Here is a 23336-nt window from a genome sequence, read left to right as displayed (position 1 = left end):
TTGATCATTTCTCCTGTGTCGAGAGGCAAAGCTATTTCTCATGCATTTGAGATCAATGGATTTTTTTATTGATCTGAAGAGTAATCACTTCCAGAGCAAAGGCCATTCCAATGTCTTTTTGAGGTTCTGACTGTTCTGCTGAAATGTGATCTTACCTACTGGAAAATCTAACAGAAATCTAAGTTCTGTTTGAAGCAAGACAGAGGTTAACTGTTGGGATCGGGTACCTTCTGTAATACTCCTACACTGGTTTCCTACCATCTTTTTCTGTCTTCTTTTTCCAAGTACTAGGGAAATAACAGCATGAAGTGACATACTGGATCCTACTAAATCCTGACCACAGGTAGTTCACCCTACATTTTAGAAAGCGGAATGCATCCTAACCTAAGGTTTACTTCTGTGGCAATGCATGTTTAAGTTCTGAGAACTTTCTGCTACAATCTGGAACTCTAAAACATTTAGCGGGCTTTTCAGAAGGCGGCTTGCTCTGGGGAGAGACTGCAACTAGGTCTCCTGCTTGAGTTTAGCCAAGTATTTTGGAATTCAGTTTGACAGCAAGGTGGTCCTTCAATCTTTTGGGTTTATCATTCTCAGCTTTTGAGGAAGTTTTCATGTTTTGCATTCTCCAAGTTGAAATCTGGAAGCAGTGCTCATAGATCAGTTATTCTATACCATATTCTGCAACGACCATGCAGTACAAAAGCCTTGTTTCATGTTTTTGGCCATCTTCTGTACTATTTATCAACTTCACTGCTTGGCAGGTAAATTTGAAAGTGAGTGATGTCAAAAGTTTTTTTGTGTATGGATGAAGATAGAGTAGTGGGAAAGCTGCCATAGAGTACAAGCAAGCACGGCCCATTTCTGGCATCCTAAACATTTAGGACAAGAATGGCTGGAACTTTTGGTGAGGCTGTTGGTCCTGTGGTTGAGATCTTGAGCTGCAGTGTCAGGCCTTAGCTGAGATCTTGGAAGCTGCCTACCTTTTGGAATTGATGTAATACGTGAGGATGATTTATCTTGGCCCAGTCTTAAAGGCTAGAGCTGAAGCTTAGGAGGGGAGAAGAAAGCAGTTGTGAATTCTACAGTTCTGCACTGAAGGTGTAACAGTAAATGGGGCTTTTTGAACTATTTAGAAGGAATTACGTTTTTACTGTTGGTTGTTTTTGTTTTTTCTTTAATTTCTTACTGAAGAGGAAGAGCAGTTGTCAGCTTCTCCTTCCAGATGTTGAAGCTGTTCTTTGATTTAAGGCCTTGGCTGTGCTTCCTAGTAAGTATCCTGGCATTGTGAAAGCAGCATACTTCCTTCACTTCAAATGTTGTGAGAATGTAAGGATTTTCATATTGTTACATTTTCATTGCAATTCACAAAACAATATGTACCAATGCAGTCTCTAAAAAACTTCTGCACTTGTATAGGTGTGTCTATACTAAAGTTTATAGCCATCAGGTATTTTAAGAAATGGCAAAACAAAATTGTATCCTGTATCAAGTAGACCAGTAAAACTCTTTAAGTGCAGCTCAGCCATTCTGTTGTGCCTCCGTTACAGACCAGTACATACTGAGAACCAAGTTCATCTTGCTAAATTACTGTTTCTTGTCCTTTTGAGTGAGTATAAAGTAACTTCTCCACTTTCTGTGCACGATCATCAACATCTTGATTGTAAAATCTGTGCCTTTTTTTTCTATTTCAGAGTTAAATCTATTTGGGTTTTCTGAGAATCTCTTTTGCTCCACGCACAAGTTCCTATACGATTGTTGTTTTCCAGGTTATACTTAGCTTAAGGGTTATATCTTTTCTCCCTTCCCCCCAATTACAATACCATCCTCTCCAATTGTAAATCTGGTACTACAGTACTTCATTGATTTCTGCCCTCTGATAGTTTGTCCTTGTATGTGGTTTTGCTCAGCGTGAAGTCTGTATCTTTGAAGCTGATGAATTCTTCATGGAGGCCAGATGCACAGAGTTGTTCACCAGGCTAGGAGGTGTGATGGTGAGGGAAGGGGTCACGATAGGCATTGCAAATATTCTGCAGCAGGCTTTTGCATGAATTCTACCGATATGAAATGTATTAGTATCTCCCGCTGAAATGCGATATTAACATTTTCGCTATGTGCAAGTGAATGATTGGATTGTCTGACATTTGAAAATTCCTATTTATTACTGCTCTCAAGTTTGCAAGCTGCTGTTTTACCAGAGTACGTGGATGGATGTATTCTGTTTGTATTTCCCGTGGAGTATTTCTTCCTAATGGATAAAATTTATATGCAAAAATTAGCTTTAATCTTTAACACAAGATCTAGACTGTGCTTGGCTTCTTTTTTCTTCTGTCAAGGTAGATGTTGTCTGCATGACCTTAAAAAAAAAAAAAAAAAGCCTTATCTCATAAAGAGTATAAATGCCTTTAGTCACATTACAAGGGAAAATGGTTCTGTTTCCTTGATCGTACCCGACACAACATCTTTGAAATTAATCTTGAGAAGTTCTCTGATTGATCTGGCTTTTTCTAGGTCACTGAGCTATATTTCCAAAGTGTTTATACAATCTATTGGAATCAATAAACAATTTAAACTGATGTAACTGCAGAATGTTTGCAAGTCCCAGGGAAAATTGAAAGTATGACAAAGAATACAGCTGTAGAAGTTTATTTTGTTTATCAGGACAAACAGTCATTGAAGTGAAATGACTTTCCTCTCAACGTTGCAATACAATACTGACACCTTAATCACGTAAATAAGTAACCAGTCATTTCGAAAACATGGCATTGGTCATGTTAGGCAAATGGAATCCTTTTGTTTATGGCTTAAGAAGCTGTGCTCTAAAGCCTATTCTTAAAACATTTCCAGTAGGAGAGTTAGCGTGTCGCAGAAAGGTTTCACTTCAGATTGCGGTGTTACATTTCAAGGCAGGATTTTTTTTAGTTTGCATTTTGGTGGATGTAAATATTAACATTATGACTTTAAATGTGGTTTAGACTCAGTAGTTATTGCTAAAATTAGACAACGACAATACTCGCAAAACTAATTAAAATAAGCTGATACTGCTTTTAATCATACTTAAGGTTTTGATTCTATTTTTTCCCTTGATAAATTAAGTTTGGGATGGATGTGAGTGGCTAACATTTCTTATACCACAGCGCACACTAGTGGATTGATCCATGAAATCACCTGGAGAAAGAAATCTAATCGTTCTTGATTTAAGTAATTCGATTTTCTTCTTGCAGACGTAGCCAGATATTTTCTAAATGAATACAGTAGCAAACTGTGTTTTCTTTTTTCAAAAGTAAATGCACATATCTCTGAGGATATTTGTAAATTTGAGATTAATAACAATGATCTGAAATCTTACATAGGAATTTCATAAAATTTATTTCCCCAAGGTAATCTTTTCCAGCTTATCACTGCCAGCAACCTGGATTTGGAAGAACAGCAGCCACTGTATAAATACAAGGGAAATGCTGTGACTTCATGACTCTGGCTTTTATTTCTTAAACGGAGAAGACTCAATGCATCTAGTATGCAGATTTTTAAACATGCACTTCAGATGTGCCTTAATATTACTGTTTGTAAGGGCTAATTGAAAGCCATGAGATGTTTTTAGGAGTTTTTTCACTCGTGCCTGGTCTTATTCACTCAAAGTGGTGTGTTTTAGCATGACTACGGGGTTGGGGTTTTATTAAAACACTGCTGGTGAAAGAGCACACGCCTTGTAATGCTGTACATCAAACTGAGTTTGACTGTGTTAAGGAAATGAATGTTCCTGCCTGCCTAAATGACTGAGACCTCTATTTTCTTGAAAGGCAATGCTTTCTTCTCTTAACAAAATTCACCCAAACTGCTTTGCTTTCTTTTAGGAAATATTATGTGAGATCTTTTAATGCAACAAATCCTTACGTTCTATATGGAAAGTAATTGAACTATATGGATTTGCCATACATGCTGTTGGATTTGAAATTAATTGTAAATGTTCAGGATGCTAATATGGATGTTGTTATAGCCAGCTCTGTGAAAATCCTCGCCTGTAATGAACCAAAGATAAACAATGTTGGATGTCATTAGAAATACAGAAAATGCATCCCCCCTATAGATTATATGATTCATCCTCACAATATTGTGCCATTTATTGGCACCCTTTCTTGGAGAAAAATAGAAGCATTCTGAAATGGATGAATTGATTTAAGGAAACTCATAAAAGGGCTGGAAATATTGGGGCTGTTTAGAATAGAGAGATTTTGGAGAGGTAAGCAATACTAACTGAGTCCATGTAAGTTAATTATACACAGGATGATGAAAGAAGCAAAAGCAGAGAACCAGTCACTTTCTTCTTGCGTTGTTGTATAATAACAGAAGAGAAGTGGACAGAAAGGCTCGTGGTCCCCATCCCACAAACCTATCTGGAGCCTGTTGTAGAATCCCAAGATGGCATCGTGATGCTTCTCTGCTGCATTGAATCTCTGAAGCTAGCTATCAAAGCATGGCCCTGTTTCTTGTGCTCCTAGTGCACCCAGAGCGTGGTCACCCAGTCCTACCACTCCCTGGCTGGTTTTCCATTGGGTCAAATTGCAGGCATCCCCGGCTGATCTACAGCTGGCTACTTGGCTAGTGACCCGTATTTAGCATGAGATTTCATTTTATTTTCTTGGTACAAATCAGATTCTTGGATGTGAGGAAGCACTGAAATGAAGATGCACAGTCCTGATTTGGCACCCCGTTTCTATTCGCTCTGATGACATTTTTTCTTACACAATCTCCTAACTCCCTTTTCCCCAGTGAATTCATTCGTGGTGTTTCTCTTGTTTGTTTGTTGCTTGGTTGGTTTTAATAATACGTGTTTGGGTGCAGTAAAGTCTGGAGGTTGGTGTGTAAATAATCCTATTCTTAAAATCTTGTTTGCTTCCCGTAGTAGTCTGAGAATTGTTGATGTGAAATTTCTGCCAGCTTCTGAACTTGCTGAAAAGGATGAGAATATTTCCTTTTTTTCCTGAATAAACTGGGGAGAAAAAGTTCTGCAGAACATTGAAGAAGAAAATCCAAATGTAGCTGTGGATTTTCAGTCGCCCATATCGAGCAAACTATTTTTTATTTTTAATATATTAAAAAGAGCCTCTTAAGGTGCAGTTCCATCCTATGAAATCAGGATTGTGAACCTGCAGTTTTTGAACTCTGTGGGCTTTCCTATTTGCATGCATTGGGGTTATCTTTCTGTTGATTTATTCCGGTGGAAAGCATTTTGTGTGTGTAATATTTCCTTTAAAAAGAGAAAAATGAAACCTGATCACTGGGAATAGAGTCACTGTATAGCTTTTCTCTTCTGTAGGGACAAGCAGACATTACAGAATTATTACTTGTTACAAAATCATCAACATTTTCTGTGCTTTGTATCTTATGCTGGAATTGTAGGTGCTTGTTGTTTATGCAGTGCTGCAAAATGTTTATTTCCTTGTACCTCGGAGGAAAAAAAGAATCAAATCTAAACACTGTGTATGTTCCAAATAGAAGGAAGTTATGCACGCTTTGTAATTTATAAAAAACTAAAGTAAAAATCAGAGGGAAAAGCATGTTAGAGCTTTTCAACATGGAAAAATTTCTTGTTTTGTTTTTCCCTCTTCCTCTTGCAGGTTTGACTCTGGTTGGCCTCCACCAGCAAATGGAGATGAGATCCATAAAAGAGTGAAAAATATTTTAAGGACACACAGTGCTAGACAGCGCCTAGTGTTTGTAAGTTTGACTGCAAACTAAGTCCTTTCTTTTTTTCCAAGATGATTGAGGAAGACAATTAATTGTGCTTATAGTCTTGGATTTATTACGATGATGTCTTTTGAGGCACACTTGATGAATGTGAATTAAGTAGGCAAGCTGAACTCTTTCTCACTGTTTGTGGTAGCCTCCTTATGTGAAGCTTTTATGGGCAGGTGGCAACCTCATAAGGGTATAGAGGACAATTAAATTTTCTTTATATCTGATTCCTCTGCTTTCAGTGCAAGTAAAAAAATATATTAGAGATCTATTATAGAACACCATGGCTTAACATGTTGTGCCTCTGCACATCAACAGCTGCTGGTGTCCAGCTGTTTCTAGAGCTAATGTTATTCTCCAGTTGTGTGTGGGGTTTTTTCTCCCCTTAATTACCTGGCTTTAAATGAAATCTAACGATATTAAGCTTGGGGTCAGAATATTTTGTCCTTGAGTCTGATGGAATTTTGAAGTCTGATTTTAGTCAGTCATTTTTGCTACTGCAATTTTGAGAAACCCGCTTGTGGCACAGGATCTCGGCAAAGCATTTGTAAAAGTTTGTCCATCTGCAGAGAACTCAGAGGTTTTAAGTGTGAGATAAGGTAAAGGAAAGGTAAAAGGGTGTAAGAGTGAGAGTAGGTGAGACTGAGATAAGTCTGAAATTATTTTTTTTGTCTGACAACCTACCACGCTGATGTTATTGATTGGTTCAAAGAGAGATGAACCTCTCAAAGTGGGGAAAGATCTTTTTTTGCTTCAGCCTCTCCTCTTAGAAAAAGGAGCATTGACAAAAATCTGCTTTGCTGCAGTTTTAGGCTGCTGTTGTGCCCAGCTGTCCACCTCACCCCTCTGCCAGAGTTTACTGTGACTCTGGGAAGCATGATACAGAGTGGGAGAGCCTTGGTGTCCCCACCTCAGATTTCAATGCAGAAAAGGTAGGCGTAACAGTAGTACACTGACAATTGAGCTGTGCTGACTGAGATGCAATGAGTACAGTAAACTCTTGGCAGAGGGCTGGGGCAAAAAAGCTTGTTGTCTTCATCTGCTGCTGCATGATGTACTGAAGAACATCTGCCTTGGCTCTGAAGTCTTGATTTATTTACTTGTTTTTCCTTATTTATTTTCCCAGCTGTAGCCATCCTGGGCAGCTACTCATGTTGCCTGTGTGCTGTCTTAATCTGATTATTTTCTCATTTCTGATCAATCTTTATTTTCAGTTTAGTTGATGTGCTTTTCATTTTAAACCCATGAAAAAGCCTTTTCTCATGCAAGCTAAGATTGTTTGATCCAGTTCGTGCTGGGCCTTCCTCATGTTCATATCTGAACATGAAGATTTTGTGAGCTGCCAAAAATCTAGACTGCATTGTCATGCAGTGGATGGATGAGGTAAATGGGTCATCTTGAAAGCGAGGGTTTAGCAAAGGAAGTGCAGAGAAACGTTGAGATGTTGTACTGAGGGACATGGTTTAGTGGGAAGTACTGGTGATTGGTGGATGGTTGGGCTGGATGATCTTAGAGGTCTTTTCCAACTTTGGTGATTCTAAGATTCTGTCATTCTGTGTACTTGCAATAGGGTGAGCAGATTTCTGGCTCCAGTTCGGGTGCTATTCCAAACTTTGAAAGGTTAAAAAGTATCACTTACTCTGTTTCATTCCAAAGAAGACTTTGCTAACAATCATTCCCAGAAGCATCCATCTGTGTTTTCCAAAATTTTGTTTCCATAGTGCTATGTAGAAATAGTGTGACTGGAGCGCTGCTGCAGGTTCCTTAGGGTGTATCATAATATTTTCTTTTTTTTTTTTTTTTTTTTTGCTTTCCAGAACATAATTTGCCTCTGGCAAATGCTGAAGAGTTTTATTTACCGCTGTACCCCATTTCCTCTACTCAGTACTATGTAGCCTTTGTCTGCTGAAGGAAAAGAGTTTTCCTGTTTACAAACATGCTTATTACCTGTATTGCAGTGCAATAAATTGTTAGGTTTTTCCACATCCGCACTCTTGCCATTCAGCTTGTTCTGCATCTTCTTGCTGTCTACCACTGTATTTATTGTCTTTTCTCCCAGGTTTGTGTTACCAACAAGCTTGATTATTTTAACTTCACAATCTCTTTTTCCAGTTATTTCTGATGTAGCATGAAAGGTAATTTTGTTTACTAATCCTTGCATCAATTAGCTTCTGCTGAAAGCATCACTGAATGCCATCTCTTCAGTAGTGTCCTTGCCTTTCAGAGCAGAGTGAACATGGTTGTATTTGTGTGGATGGAATTTCTACCATCCTACCTCAGGTGGGCGACTGGCTTACTTCAAATGAGATATTCCCTCTCATACGTACCTAAGAGGGTAAATAAAGGTTTATTAAAGTCTAGATGGCATTTGGAAGGTAAGATTGCTTTTTAGCAACACCTAAGAAATCCACTCAAGGATCCTTATGTGTATTAGAGGTATTTTTAAAAAGTTGAGCAAGTGTGTTCTCTGCCCTGTGTATGGAATGGAACATATACAGATGTGTGGAAGACTTCTGTCGATTAAAATGCATTACATAAATAATGGTAGCGTAGTGGAAAAGTTGTTAATAATAAGTTTTTAGTTCTTTCTCCCGTCTGTTACAAGAGACAAAAGTAAGGCAGTGAGCAGTAGATTTCATAGCATTTAACCCACACGTTTTTGGTTATTGAAGCTTATGCTGTCTGCATGGTTCTTTAGATCTACAATGTCTAGAAATTCTTTCCAGTTTATTACCTGAAAATTATTAGCTGAGTTGTGCTGAACTTAATTAAAAGTGTTCATAAATAGCATTTGGCTCATTACACTTTGTCCCTTTTTCCCCCAAGAAATGTAAGCACTTTAATAGTTTTCTAAGTGGAAGGAAAGTATTTTTTGAAATGAGATCATTGTAATCGGAAACCAAGGTAATGAGAATTTGATTTCTGTTTTTTTCTTAGGATGAAAGTAACTCATCAAAAGGAAACTTGACTAAGACAAGAGAATCTTCCCATAAAGCACACTTATCCTTAAGTGATCTGCGGAGCAGGTATGGAGTTTTCTCTGACCGCGAAAGAACTGTCATTATTTTGCCCCTTAAATATTAGAAAATTCTCTTCCTATTTTGAGCTGTGTATTACATTAGATTTACCAAGCTTTTTTGCCTAAAAGGAAAATACAGTTAATTATCATTATACCATTCATTCTGTTTGGCTTTGTGTCAATATAATCTTCATTAAATTCTGATTGTGGTACTGGCCTTGGTCATAAAAATGATCCATGGGCAGTAGCTGTTGGATTTTATCAGTGAGAGAGTAAATAAGTGTAACTTAAAAGGACAGCTGTTTGATTATCTTTTCTTAAAGTTACAGGAGTGCAAAAGTAATTTTAAGCTTTATTTTGCAATAAGGCTTGTGGATGATTTTTTCTTTCTTTGTTTTTTTCCAAAACACATGCTTGGGAAAGAGAAGCATCTTAAAAAACAGTGCAAATACATAGAACACGGTGTAGTGATTCACTGTGTCATATTTCAGAAGACGTTTTGAAAACCTTGCTTCTCGAGGTTAAGTATTGCGTGTAGCCCTCCCATTTATAATTAGGTGTTCTTTTGAAAATGTTCCTTTAAAGGCACCAACTGATTTGATTTTTGACTACTTCTGTAGTATTAGTTCTCAGTACTGATAATCTAAGTATGTATGTATCTATGTATGTATTTATCTGTGTATGCACACAGTATTTTGTAGAACATTTTGTGTACTTGCTAGAGGAAAGCCATGAAGTAAAGCAGTGCATTTTTAGGGTTGCATGGATTTTCTGTTTTTCTTTACGTTAAACAAAACTCCTAGAACTGCACTGCTAAATCTGAGAGAGCTTTACGCTTGAGGGAAAAAAAGCAAAAAGCAAAGAAGAGATTTTACTTCGGTAATTAAATATAGTGCACATTTTTTAGCATAAGCCTCCCAGATCACCTCAATGTTCCATGAAAAGGAGGGTTAATTCAGTGTGCAGGTCATAGTGAACTTCGACTTATGATTAGTGTGCTCTAAAAAGTTAATTTGCTTGTTGGCTTTTTTTTAATTCCTGTAATTTATGGCTTCTTCCATGCAAGGGATCTAGTTAGTCTTGGATTTTCATGTGGATGTGGAGTTGCTACAGAAGTTGTTAGTATTTCTGTACCTGAGCTCACTCTTGTATTCTGCGTGTAGCCTCTTTGCCTCCTTATCCTTGGTGCAGAGAGCTGCTGCAATTAAACTGTGTAGGATGTGTTTCTGAGGGAGAAAGTGCAAGTTTTTGTTCTGAGGCAGCTTTGGGAGTTTGAGATTGATGCTGAGACTGCAGACTATGGAAAAAAAAAAAGAAAAAGAAGCAGCAAATCCTAATACCAGAGAATCGAGAAGCGATGGGTTATGAAATGTGGCACTCAACTTGGGAAAAGCCCATTCCTTGGGTTTAGAGGCCGGCAGCACTAATCCCATTCACTGAAGGGCGAGACATAAAAGGACTGGAGGACAGTCTGATTGCTGAGCATTCGCCACAGTGCTCGTAAACGGGATACAAGGACGGAGACAGAGTTCACAGAAGGACATGGTACTGTCAACCAAATGCTGGCAGTAAAGCAGGTGATTCAGAACCGCTGGGAGTAAGGCAGAGGTCCGTGTTTTGTGAAATATTTAGTATATGATTCACTCAGAAAAGAACTTCTGGGACTCTTAAAGGAGATGTATGACGGAACAAAAGCATCTGACAGGTATTTCAGAGCAGGGAGTTGCGTGCAGAAATCCTGCTGTTAATATGATTTGTGAGTGTAATTCGTGGATTGTTTAGCTCAGGTTGTCAGTTAGTTTCCTGTCAAGACAGAGGAGGATTCGTCTCTAGGTTGGTTCTATCTGTGTCCACACCAGTGCTAAGCATCTGGTGTGCAAGGACTAAAACAAAGCTAAAGCATGCATGCTTTCAATTCTCTGTCAGGAGCAGAATAAGGAGTTTGTGGAAGTTGCTGCTGTTCTTTGAGGCTTTCATTTACTGCAGTTAAATTGGTCGGATTTTGAGTGTCTCTCTGTAGATTAAGCTTTCAGTAGATGAAAATGAAAGTACAAAGCTGGCTGCAGGAGATGGACTCCAAGGAAAATGATGCCAGAGCTGTTTGTTGTATAGTTGGAAGTTCCGTTCTTATTTGTTGGACTGAGAATCCTGTGTCAGAACTGAGGTGACCCAGGAGGGAGTAAAAGTTCAGTTGTTGATGGGTGCCCAGAGCATTGACTTGTCTACATTTAATGTAGGCCAGTATAACTTTTCTATTGATTTTACCATTTGGTAGGTTGGTTTCATTGTTTCCAAACTGTAGAGCGCAGATCACCCTCTCCAGGATGATGAGTAGGTTTAAATTTTCCTCATGCTGTTGGGTGACTTAAAATGTTCAGGCTTTTTCTGGAAAAGTGTGAAGCTGACCTTTCTCCTTCTTTAATATTGCAGCCTTACAGAAATCTCTTTTAACGAGGTATAGGTTGGAATCAGCATAATACTTCTTTTGTTTTCCATGGGAGAATAAGAGCTTAGATATGGGAATTTTAAAAACTCGTGCTACTGATCTTTCTCTTCTTGGCTCACACTTTCCCTTCTTAATATGATTTAATACAGCTAGCTACAAGTATTTGCAAGTCCTTTGATACAAGCACTCTTCTGATTTTATCATATATGTTTACTGGTACAAAGTGGAGTACAAAGTTTTGAGGATTGCTTTGACCACAGTACATTAGTAAATGATGCGTATACAACACAGTGTGAAAATTCCCAGTGAAATGTAAGCCATTTCCCAAGTGAAGATGGTCACCACAAGCTTCACTTTGCCCGTTTCTTTTCCCAGGCTGAGAACCTTACTGAAAGGCTGAAGATAACTCGGTCCTTTTAAGTGTCATAAGTGCCTAAATACCTGAGGAGATGTGACAAATGTCACCTCAGTAGTTATTTTCTGCTGATGATTTTTCATCTACTTGGTTCATGCTTTATTACAGGAAAATGGTTCATTTCATTTCATAACATGATCCTTTGTTTTGAAAGTCTCAAGAGAAGGCACGCAGTCGTGAAGTTTGGATATACATGCTTCAGATTTGTCGGTGTTTTGTAATGATTTTCAGAGAATAAACTTTATTTCATAGATAAGGGAAATAATTTCTCAAAGTAAACAGACTACGTTTGGTATTATAAAATGGTGACAAATAAGATGGGGTGGGGAAGGAACACTTGATTGCCATTATGTCATAATGTATTTGGTAGAATACTTGATCCAGGATGCTTCTGATAGAGCACTTTACTGCTGCAACTACAGTTATTTAATATACCCCTGATAGATTGTCTTCATATTGAAATAGCTGCTTGTGGTTACATTTTGACGTTCAAAGGACACAGAAATCCAACTGTGTTGCTCTTGCATAGTCTCAGTGCCTAGTCACGCTGCCTATCAAAATACAGCAAAATGACTGCAAGCTCTTTGAGAATCAATTCTTTCTGTTTGGGAGGTATTATCAAGTGGACGTGGTCAGGTAGGGGAGACTGTGTGAATGAATAATGTGGGGTGGGCTCCTATTTCTGGGAAGTAGCTGCAGTGCAGATTTTGTTTCTATTTGTGAAAGGTAATCTGTGGTAAAGCAGCTTTGCACTTGGATTTCTGCTGGCTTTGTACTTCTGATTCCTCTCATTTATCTCCATTTGATCGTTATTTCTTATCTTTTTTTTTCTGTTGACAGTTCACCACTGCAGCAGAACATCACTGTTCACTTGGATAATGGTGAATTCTGGTCTAACCGTGCAGCTGTATACAAAGGGAAGCCTCACAGAGCAATCTTTGAAGACAGCCTTGGGAAAATATATAGAAACATGTACCGAAAAGCTTCTGGCACTATTTCAGACCAAAGAGCATACTCCTGATAGCAATTCAGCTGAAAATGCACAGTACGCAATGTTGATATTTCTTACCAAAACTTTTTTTCTATGTGACAAATATTTGTACTCTGTTTTTAAGGTGTGATTATGGCTGGACAGGATTTGGGAGAAGTGGAGTTTTGGCCTGGGTTGCCAAATTAATGTTCTTAGCAGCACCCCCACCACCCCGACACCTCTGCTCCAAATTTAAAAATAACAAACAACAGCAATAAAACCTTAAGGCCCTCCACAGTTGATGGGGATGGTGTTGCTCCTTTGAGGCTCTCAGAAGATGGTCATTTTAAAGACTAATATGTCTGCTGGACATTCCTGCCTGACATAGGTCAGGTTTCAGCTGCAGTCAATTATTATTTAAATAATTAAACCTGTGTAGTAACATAAGAAGCAGTAAGTCCTAGTGATAAGAGAGGGTATCTAAAGGGGAAGGCAAGTGTGAGTGTTGGTATAAATCATCTGCTCTGGGAAAGAGGGGATTTGAATTGTTTTCTAGAAAATTGGCTTTGCGTTGTTTGTTTTTGAGAAAGGCAGAAAGAAGGCTCCAGTAGTGACCTACAGGCATGCTTTCAAACAGCTTTCAATCACCTTTAGTCACAAATTTTCAAATAATGTCAAATTTTGAAAGAAACCTACCCAGATTGGCAGCGTTTGTATTAGGAGAAAGGTTTTCTTTGTATACCCTGTGTGTTTGGAGGTTTCCAGGTTTTCTTGAATGCAGTCCTGACATTTGCAAAATACACTTGTAGTTTTTAAAAATACAAATGGGAAAGGAGTGGGGAGGGGGAAAGACTGGAGCGAGGTAGTCAGCAAGCTCACATACCCAGTACAGGCCTTCTGAAGTTCCTCTGCATCACAATCCCAACTAATTTGGAGCCTGTCCTTCCCAGCCTGCTGGGATCCTGTTGGCAGAAATCGCATCCTTTCTGCTAAAGGCCACCAAATGTTCATCAGCGGTTCAGTGCTATCCCGAGGGATGGAACCTTTTCAGCCTTGCATTGAACAGATCCCACATTAGCAAGCCAGGGCAAGTTGCCCATCTATTGAAAAGCCGAATGCTTTAAAAGGGCAAGAGTGTCCATCTCCTGCTTCCTTTTAGAATGGGGGGGGGGGAAAACGCATGCATATTCTGGCTCCTTCCCTAACTAAGTGAACAGATTCGGTTATACCAGTGCCATTTTACCTGTTATGATTGGCTAAAAGATAAAGCTTGCAGTACAGATGGCAGAACATATGACTGTTACCTGCCAGCATGCCTAGATAAACAAAAAGTTGGTCTACTCTGCCTTCCGTCCTTTAATGCTGAGACAACGTAATTGATTTGAGAGAGCAGTTGGTGAGCAATTACGCTGGTGGGAAAGCACGCTGAAAGGCTGCGTGCTTCTGCTTCAGGAAAGGGGACTCTCAGAGGAAGCGTCTTCCATGCAGACGTTTCTATTCCTTGTAACAGTTAAGCAAGTTGAAGTGGATTAACACTGATCACTTCCTGTCCCTGCTGCCATTTAATACATTAGTGCTTTCAAAGGGCATTAGCTGTGCAGCCTTACTTGGTGGATGATTGTTGAGGCACTCTGTGAGGAAGTAGTATGCTTTTTTTTTTTTTTTTTTTTTTTGCTTATGTGAAAAGTAAAACTTACCTAAGCCTTGCCACTAAGGCATGGTGGCATTGGGGCATTGTGTTACCAGTGCTTGGTATTCAGTCATTTGTAAATTCCCGTGACCCCAAATTAGTCCAGAAAGGAATAGTTTCTATCTTGCTGCTCATGGAAAATAAGTTCAAGGCACAAGCAGGGAATGAAAGAGGTTGGAGGCCGCTGTGAAAAATCAGGATAAGATTTTGGAGGGATCCAGAGGACCTTACTGAAGAATCACAGCATATGGTAAAATGACAACATTTGGTTTTTCCTCACGGGCTAAAACTATAGATGGGAGAAATAGAAAGTGTTGTGTGCTGCATTCTGACCAATATGAACATTCTCACTGAAGCCTTTGTATGCAGCATAACAAGTGAAGCAGAGAGGCTGTGAGTGTTGCTGGCCCTGCTCCAGCTGGAGAGGGAGATGGTGTGTACGTCTTTCTGCATCAGCTGCTGCAGGGTGTGTGTTCCTCTCTTGGGTCAGAGTCATTCCACAGCTTATATGCTGTGATACTGCACAGTTCTCTTCCAAGCACCGTGCTGGCAATCCAGTTTGGTTAATGGAAAGCTTTTCTATGAAATGTGACTTAAGACCCAAAGTACTCTATCTGTCCACAAAATCTGCAAGCCACTTGTTTTTTAACAGCTTTTGGCCCCTTCCCTGTTTGCTCGGCTAACCCTGCCATTAATATGCATAGAGCTCAAGTGCACTGAGCACTGCTGCTCCTTTGCTACTGCAGTATGCGATAAGTATAGGTTCAGGCAGCGAACCAACATAGTAATAAACTGTAATTGTTTAGTGCACCTTGCCTTCTAATACAATTTAAATCCCTTCTATCAAATGCAAATTTCTAGGTTCCTGAGTGGAGCTTTAAATAGCATTTTCTATGCTCATTCCTTATCTTTTGCCATCCACAAAGTGGTCTGTTAGTGACAGTGGGATGGCATCATTCCACCTCCATCATTTTACCTCCTAAAGGAAAGCTGCCTACTCAAATCTAGAAATAATGGGCTAGATTAAGAGAGAATTAGTGGTTTTTTTTGTACAATCTATCTCTTTCTCTTGCCCTCCCCAAGCTATTATAACCCATGAGTATTATCGCCAAATGTTTTTCAGCATCCAGTGTTGCTTGCAGTATGCAGTCTAATCAGTGTAATATTTTAATCACTTTCATTTTAGTAAATCAGAGTCTACTTCCAGCTTGCTCCCTTTCCTCTCTCCTGCAAAGAACTTGATATAGCTTAGGACCTTGGGATGGCTCACTAGCATATAGTTTGCCTACTCGTTGGGTTGAATGCCAAATCCTTTGCTGAGTAGCAATTGCTCTGGAAATCACTTAGTCATTGACCTGTTGTGGGTTAAATGCAAAAGTATCAGACTTATTAGTGACTTGCCTTATCAAAGTTTTCAACAAGAAGCAGGGAGGCTTAAGTTGGTCCACTGGGGACAAGAGGCAAAGGGATGGATGGAGTAAGGAGCAGCCTTATGAGATAGATGGGCAGCAGTGTTTATATCCCAGATCTGAAGAGGCTTTGAAGGCTGTTATTTAGATTGTGCATCACGTTTGAACTTTACTGTTACTTAATACATTGCCACAATGGAGAGAAATCTACCTATTGAGATTGAGAACCTATTTCTGGGGATAAAATAACAGAGGTTTTAGCTCTGCTCAGTATTAAATAGTCTGTGCTAAACTTCCTTTCATTATTACCTCAGCTGTAAAATGGGAAGTTTGTGCTCTATTGAAGCTTAATTAAATGACTGTAAAGTGCTTTGGGATCCTGAAGTGAATGTTACAGAAATTTTCTTGTGGAAGCCTGCCTGAAAATTCCCATCTCATCTCCAGGTTACTGAAAAGGCCCTATTTTAATGTTCCCAGATTTATTATATTTTAATCAGACAGTTATTAAGCAAGCCTTAAACTTATCAAGGTAGAAACTTTATACATTTAAAAGACTATTGAAAAAGACAGTGCTTTACTACAGATCTTTACTACAGACCTTCCCACAATGGGCATCCTACACAGTTTGTCTCTTGGATGATCTAGGTTCATCATACTCATACTCACACTTCAAGGTATGCTAACCAGCACTGTTAACGTCTATCACGTTGTTTTTGCCCCCTCCCCAAGAAGTCAGGGGGTGCAGTGGTGCGTTGGCAATGGAAAAGGTTGTATGGTGCAAGGGCTATAACCTATTATATAGTTCTGATCTTCCTGATTTTTAAACTGAAAAGTGTTTTCTGGAACACTGAACTATGCAGCAAAATTCTTAGCTTTTTAGCAGTGGCTACTTAACTGTATGAATCTTGTAACATGGAATCTCTGGGTCATAGAAAAGCCAACCATTAAGCTAATTACTTCACTGTTACAGAGTGATCATTACCAGGATGCTGACAATGTGTCAAGAGATGTTTTTAGGAGGCAAGAAATTTGAGGGAACTTTTAAATTAGTGGAACTTAGCTTCACTGCTTGGCTGCAGTGAAAACAATTGAATCTAAGAGAGAACAGCATTTCTGGGGATTATATTAATGAGCTACCTCAGTGACAAAAATGATGTCTGGTTTTGGTGACGGTCTCTGGTAGCAGCAGAGAACTGGTCTTTGCCCAGTTCCTTTGAGTTTCCATAAACTAGTGTTGTGGGAAGTGATCAAGAGCATCTAACAGCCCGCTCTGTAACAGAAAAGGGAATATAAAGCACAAATCCAAATGTTGTTCTTGGTTTCTGCTGCTTGCCCGTGGAATTGAAAGCATCATCAACCAAGACCCTTAAAAAGTTGCGGCTGTAGCTCCTTCTGTTAACAGTGTCAGCTTGCCAAAGACATGTGATTTGTTCCTTGCATTTGTCTTCAGAGAGAAATTCTCTGAAGTGCAGGGATAATTTGTCTGGATGACAACATGGAGGAACTGCAGTCCTTCTCCTTGCTTGATCAATGTGGAGATTGCGCTTTTTCTTTGTGTTTGTTTCCATGCAGCTCTGGGTGATTGCTTCTGCCAGAGAACTCTCTGCAGTTTGGGGTGTGGGGATCTGAGCCTCCTCCTCCAGGGAAGGTGTTTGCTGTTGCCAAACAAGGTCCCCTTTGGTTCATAAGGATTTCCTGATCCTTATGGAAACTTACTTGGTCAAGCCTTGGTGTGACAACGTGGAACTGGTGCGATTGGATGGGGCAGGGGTGGGATCTGGGAGCGTGCTGGGGAAGGGCTTTTCGTGCTTTCCACACATGTAACCATAACTTTCCGGTCTACGCAGCAACCGTGAAACCCCTAAATAGGTGCTGAAGTCACACAAGCACCACTCGCACTGCTGAGTTCTACTGCTTCTATGTTTGTATTGTTGCACTGACTTGAATTTCTGTTTGGATGTTGCGCCGATGGTGTTGTTGCTATGACCGTAGTTGCATGAGCTGTCACATTCAGCACTCCACTAGTGAACGTTTGCTAAGAGGTTGCTTTCCCTGTCTGCCTTGCTTTCACCACAGCCATCTAGTGTTTGCATACATTTTAGCCTCCGTGCCATTTTTGAAGGCTTTATTTGTCTCATTTACGTTTTTGGTTCGGATAATACTTAAATATGAAATCCATCTGTGTAACATATTGTATACTCACGTTGAGGGGTAAAACCGGTTTTTAATTAAAATTTTATACAGCACTTGTATTTCACTTTGTCCTGTTTTATTATGAAACACTTCAATCTTCCCCCTAAAACACATATGTCTTGTGCGTTTCAAGATGTTCCCTGTTGCTCATGCAGAACCGCTTTCTGAGCTCTGTCAGCAGAGCGCCATCTGTTCCAGGGTTCATTTAGCTTCTCTGGCGGCCGTGTAGGCAGCATATTGCATGTAAGGCAGCTAAGCTCTGCTCCATTCTTGTCTTTGTAGACTTGTCAAGAGATGAAAAAAGCGGGGAGAAGAAAACACTGAATAATACCGGAGTGATGTGAATGATCAATAAGTGACGGCAACTTGGCCAATCAAAATTGAGGTTTCGTGTGTACTTGAGGATTTTCCTTAATGGTGGCTTATGCGCGGCCTTTAAAGTGACGCAGCCCTCAGCGCTCGCCCGTGTTACACCCAGAATGAGTGCTGGAGATTAAGATACAACCCGAGCCATTTGGCGGTGACAGGCATTGTAAGCTCTCTTAATTTTGCATTGATCTGTTAGTATTAAATTTAAACAAATGTGAGTAATAGCAGATGGGTACGTAAAGGGACCGTGCTCCTCCTTTCCATCTCCTGACTTTGTGGGAAATAACTCCAGCCTGTTTAGATGCCAGGTACTGAAAAGACAGAAATCCTGAGACTGATGGCGTCCTTGTGTGGTTTTTTTTTTTTCAGTTTGGGGTTTTTTTTGTCATTCTTTTTTTATGTCATTTTTCTTACCAATCTATTTCTGTTTCTTCCCTGCACACCGTAAGCCAGGAGGTACCATCAGTCTTTAATACAGCACCGGTCCGTGGGAGCACAGCCGTGGCTGTTATATTGATAGCAGTCGTCCGCTGTCAGATGCTGATCTTATCTGCCAATGCTTTTCAGCACCGCTGCAGCGGCTGTGCCAGAGGGCCAAAGTATTTCTGCAATTCCGTTCTGTAACTAGAGCTTAAAAATCAAAAAGGAGAAAAAGAAGAAAGAAACTCACTGAGGAAAAAAAAAAAAAAAAGAGAGAATGTGTATTAAACCATTCCCCCTTTGCTGAGGTCTGAGGCCAAGGGCTGGGGCTGCTGCTGGGGTGGCAGGAGAGCAAACCTGGAGGAAGTGACAGGCAGCTCCGCTCCTGGGACTCTTATTTACATATGTTTAAAACAAACAGAAAAGCTGCCTTTGTTCTCCAGGAAAATCTATTTACTTGGCATTCAGCTCGTGTAGGAGCCGGAACTTCTTTCGTGGAAGATGTGGAAACAAAGCAACTGACGTTTTTGCCGTGATGTGAGGCTGAAGCTAAGATTTGATTTTGAAATATGAAAGTAAAGTGAAACTGCCTCCAATTTAGAGGTGGTTTGTTTGGTTTTTTTTAATGAGACCTTAGAAGTTTTGTGAAGTTTTTTTCCCCTTCCCTCTGGGACTGGAAGAAATTATAACAGTAATCTTACTTAGAGCTGGAAGTCTACAGAGACAGTGGCTGTAGGTTAATGAAAAATTGACACTGCTCCTTGCCTGTGCTTCCAGCAGAATGTTTTTCCTTCAAACTGATGTGAACTATTGCACTGCGTGAGTTGGTTATAAGCCTCACATATTAAATGGAATGCTTCTTTTGTGGAAGCCACGGGAACGAGGCACGGCTGAATATTTTACACAGCGTTCCTGTTTGGAATGAATGCAACAAAAAATATGGGGTTCTTAAAAAGGTGGCTGTGTTCCTCCCCCCCCAGTCCTAAAAGTAGAGCCTGCTTGCTTAGTCTAAACCAGAAAGCAGCCAGAGGAATTGCCCCTATGATCACCAAGTCAGTGCTGAGTGCTGTTAGCCCAGTAATCCCATGGAGCAGGAGCTGGGTGCTGCATGTGGCAGTGAGACATCCTGGGGCTCTTAGGGCGTTGTTCATGTGCCTTCTCCAGGAGCACTTCTGCCCTGTGCTTCCAGACAGCTTCTTTTGCAGAAATTGTGCGCATAAATGGCATGACCTTAGCTGCTCGCACTGACTTGGTTCATACTCTGATATCTTAATATCTCTGCTTGTTGTCCTTGGCACGGTGGTGCCATCTGGTCTTGCTTGGACAGCTTATCAGTAATACTGCGCTGCGTGATATTTCAGTTCTTCCTCCTGACACCTTGGGCTGCACCCGAGCGGCACACCGCTACCTCGGTGCCAGCCTTTGAGCAGATGGCACCTGCTGAAATAGCATCTCCCATCTACTGTGATGGAGATGAATAGACAGAGGTGCTGGAAACTTGGAGACGGGGAGAAGGCATGACGGGGGATTTTTGGTCAGGAATTGAAGAGCTGCTGGTTGCCCTGCTGCACTTGAACAACTTTAAACCTTTAAAAGCCTCTGAAGAGCACCCAGTGCTTGGCCTATGGGGCTGTTCCGGGGCAGAATCGTCTTCCAACTCTAGGAGCTTAAAACTCATTGGGTGAGGGAAAGGAGGAAAAGATGGACAGCTTTGGGGCCTAGGGTACACTTGGGGAATGGCAGAGAAAACCTTCTTCTTACGTGTTAAAATTATATTTAGACTTACACAATATTGATGCCTTTTTTTTTGAATTAAAAAGAATCAGGCAGACTTTGTTACATAGTGATAAAACGTTTGGTTTAACGCCAGCTGGTTTAAGACGTGCGGTTGTGCTGCTCCCCGGAGATGCACAAGTGCACGCTCAGAAATCCCCTTGCCAATACGTCAGCATTTTGAAATGGCTAAAGCTTGAGGTTAGCAGGGTTGTTCTCTTTTGTCTGGTGTTTCAAACGTTGCTTCTGCCCCTGTATCTGGTGAGATAAGAGGAATGCACTGAAGGTAAGAAGCTGGCTTTTTGTTACATGTTGGAGAAACACTTCTCGAGTAGGCAAACCAAAATTATTTTAAGCAATCTTCTCCCCACTCAGCAAGGAAGAGGAGTAGTATGGTGGTGCTGGAAGTGCTGGCTGGTGGGAAATGGCCACGTGAGCTGCAGTATTTGTGGGATCCCATTGCCTGGGATGCCCCAGCCCAGCGCTGGGAACTTGGGGAATGTCCCGCAGTGGTGGGAGCTGCACCAGAGCTGGGCTCCAAATTGAGATTTGTGATATGAGCAAAGCAGTGCAAAAGCAACTGTGATACCAAGCCTTTGCATTATTGCTCTCAGTAGGAGGCAAAATCTGATATGTTCTTTGGTTTATAGTTATCATTCATTTTGATTTGGCCCAAATGTAAGGAAGGGAATAACCCTACACAGGGGCAGAAAAAGCAGAAGAAAGGAAGTGAGGCCATGTAGGCTCACAGGTGTGTTTCCTTTTGTAATTGTGACCAGGAGAATCCTCCAGACCTGCCTATGTCCCCCCCCCTCCCTCAGACCTCTGTGAGTTTTACCCATAGGAACACAGGAGGGCAATGCTGCCTGCAGGGATCAGAGCTCAAGACCCTGGGTAGCACCACAGAGCCCAGTAGTGACTTCCAGCTGCCGTTCACCTGGGCACCCTGCTCCTGGCCCAGAAAATGAGTGCAAGGAACCAGAGACAGCACAGAGCCCTGCTTCTTGCTAACTTATTCTCCATCCTTCTAAAATGTACGTATGGCATTTCATTTCTTTCCTTTGTAATAAACTGTGCCTACCGTAGCATATATTCTTTTAAATAACATTTTAAAATATTTTCTGGTAAATTAAAGTGATGACATGTTTGTAGGGTTCATTGTTAATTTCATTTCCTTTGGCTCAGCCAGCCAGATAAAATGCAATGTTATTAATCTTTGTATAAAAGAAGATCCTTTGCCGAACAGTAATAAATGATCTTGATAGATTTGTCAGGAAAATGAATGATAATCATTTGCAGATAGACACGAGCCTAGTATGGAAGATTAATAAGAAAATACGTATTGGCATCGTTAATAACATCTGCTGCCAATGGACTTGTATATTGGTTACAGCCCTGAAAGCGGCGCGTTCCCGTTAGGATATTGCAATCCATCAGCACGGTGAGGAGCGAGGCTGCCGCGTTCTGCGGCGATGACAGGCTGCTCCCGAGGTGAGCGCGGAGCCGTGGCCGCTTGCCCGTGGCTGTGGCGTGGCCGGGCTCTGCCTCCCCACGCGCATCTCCTGGGGGTGGTGCTACAAGTCCCCTGACCCCATATGAATGTGCTCATTCCTTGCTGCTCAGCTGCGACCCACGGGGAGATGAACAATGCTGGAATGTGGGGGCTGGAGGTGCAAAGGGAGCTGCATGTGGGTGTAGGCAGAGGGGCTGAAATGAGGGCTAGCATGGAAAAGGAACTCTCCTCATCTCCAGTCTTCAATCCGAAGGGAAACAGAATCTCTCCCTTCCTCCTGTGGCCAAGCTCATGAATGCAGTCACGTCACTTGAAGTATTTTGTTTTGTGTAACGGACACAGGCATCATCATTTTAGAGGAAGCATTGTCCTCCAAGATCTGTGGGGTGAGATGAGGAGGGGCTGAGGCAGGGCCTGAAGCCTCCCAGATCAGAACTATTTATACCGTTAAAAATAAAAGGCTTAGTAAGCTCTACTTCTGTTCTCTGCAAAACTATCTCAAATGCCTTTAAAAACTGCCCTGTATCCCTCATCCTGCTCTGCGGTGCATTTCCCATGGCTTACAGGATATGTGGTCCAAAAAAAACGACGCAGCCATCGAGCTAAGCACTGCTGGGGGGCTCTTGGCTCAGGAGCACTCGGCAGCTCTGCCCCAGGTGAGGAGGTGGGAGCCTGAGTATTAGAAATGTGTCCGTTATTATTAGACATTACCCAGCCATTAATCGCAACTGGTAACTTGATTTCCTGTAAATGTTTTGACACGCTCTCTAATCTGAGCACCACCTGCTCAAAAACTAAAGGGGGAAGATTAGGTCAGATGTTAGGAAAGAATTCTTTACTCCGTGGGTTGTGAGGCACTGGTACAGGCTGCACAGAGAGGCTGTGGATGTCCTGTCCCTGGAGGTGCCCAAGGCCAGGCTGGTGGGGCCCTGGGCAGTCTGATGTGGGGACACCCAGCCCACGGCTGGGGTTGGAACTGGATGGGCTTTGAGGTCCCTTCCAACCCAACCATCCTGTCATTCTATGATTCATCTTCATGGCACTGTGCTTCCCAGCTCAGCCCACGCTTGGCAGTTTGGACATGGTGGAGTAAAGGATCACATCCCCATGGGGATTTTTAACCTTCTCCAGTTTTTCAGGTCCTAACCACCGTGCAGTGTTATTAACAGTGGGTACTACCACCTCTTCCTCACGAGGTGGTTTAAAATGTGACGGCTATAGCATGTTTCATGGTAGTCCCAAGGGGAGGCAGAGGGGCCTGGAGTCCAAGTGCCCCAACCCATGGAGGGGTGTTCACTTTCCATCCCACAGCCATGACATGGTGGTCCCAGAGAGACCTTGGTGTGTCAGTGCAGGATATATAGCCACAATAACCCAGAGTCAAAA

The 23336-nt window shown here is 41.2% G+C and overlaps 1 protein-coding gene across 3 annotated transcripts in view; it reads left to right on the top strand.

Annotated features, from left to right (window-relative positions):
* The window catches only part of SPATA6 (spermatogenesis associated 6), a 40940-nt gene extending 23006 nt beyond the window's left edge, over positions 1–17934 (top strand). For 2 of the 3 annotated variants that reach the window (XM_021404492.1, XM_021404493.1), the window contains 3 exons: positions 5616–5715; positions 8671–8759; positions 12454–17934. In XM_021404492.1, the coding sequence (XP_021260167.1) occupies positions 5616–5715; positions 8671–8759; positions 12454–12634 (370 nt within the window). In that variant the 3' untranslated portion in view covers positions 12635–17934. Of the gene's footprint in view, positions 1–5615; positions 5716–7957; positions 8014–8670; positions 8760–12453 lie in introns of all 3 variants that reach the window. The other variant, XR_002441078.1, reaches the window with a different exon arrangement.

The sequence above is a fragment of the Numida meleagris genome, chromosome 7 (assembly GCF_002078875.1).
Source record: "Numida meleagris isolate 19003 breed g44 Domestic line chromosome 7, NumMel1.0, whole genome shotgun sequence".
Lineage (NCBI taxonomy): Eukaryota > Metazoa > Chordata > Aves > Galliformes > Numididae > Numida > Numida meleagris.
The sequence above is the reverse complement of the archived record's forward strand: the minus strand, read 5'-3'. Positions and strand labels throughout refer to the sequence as shown.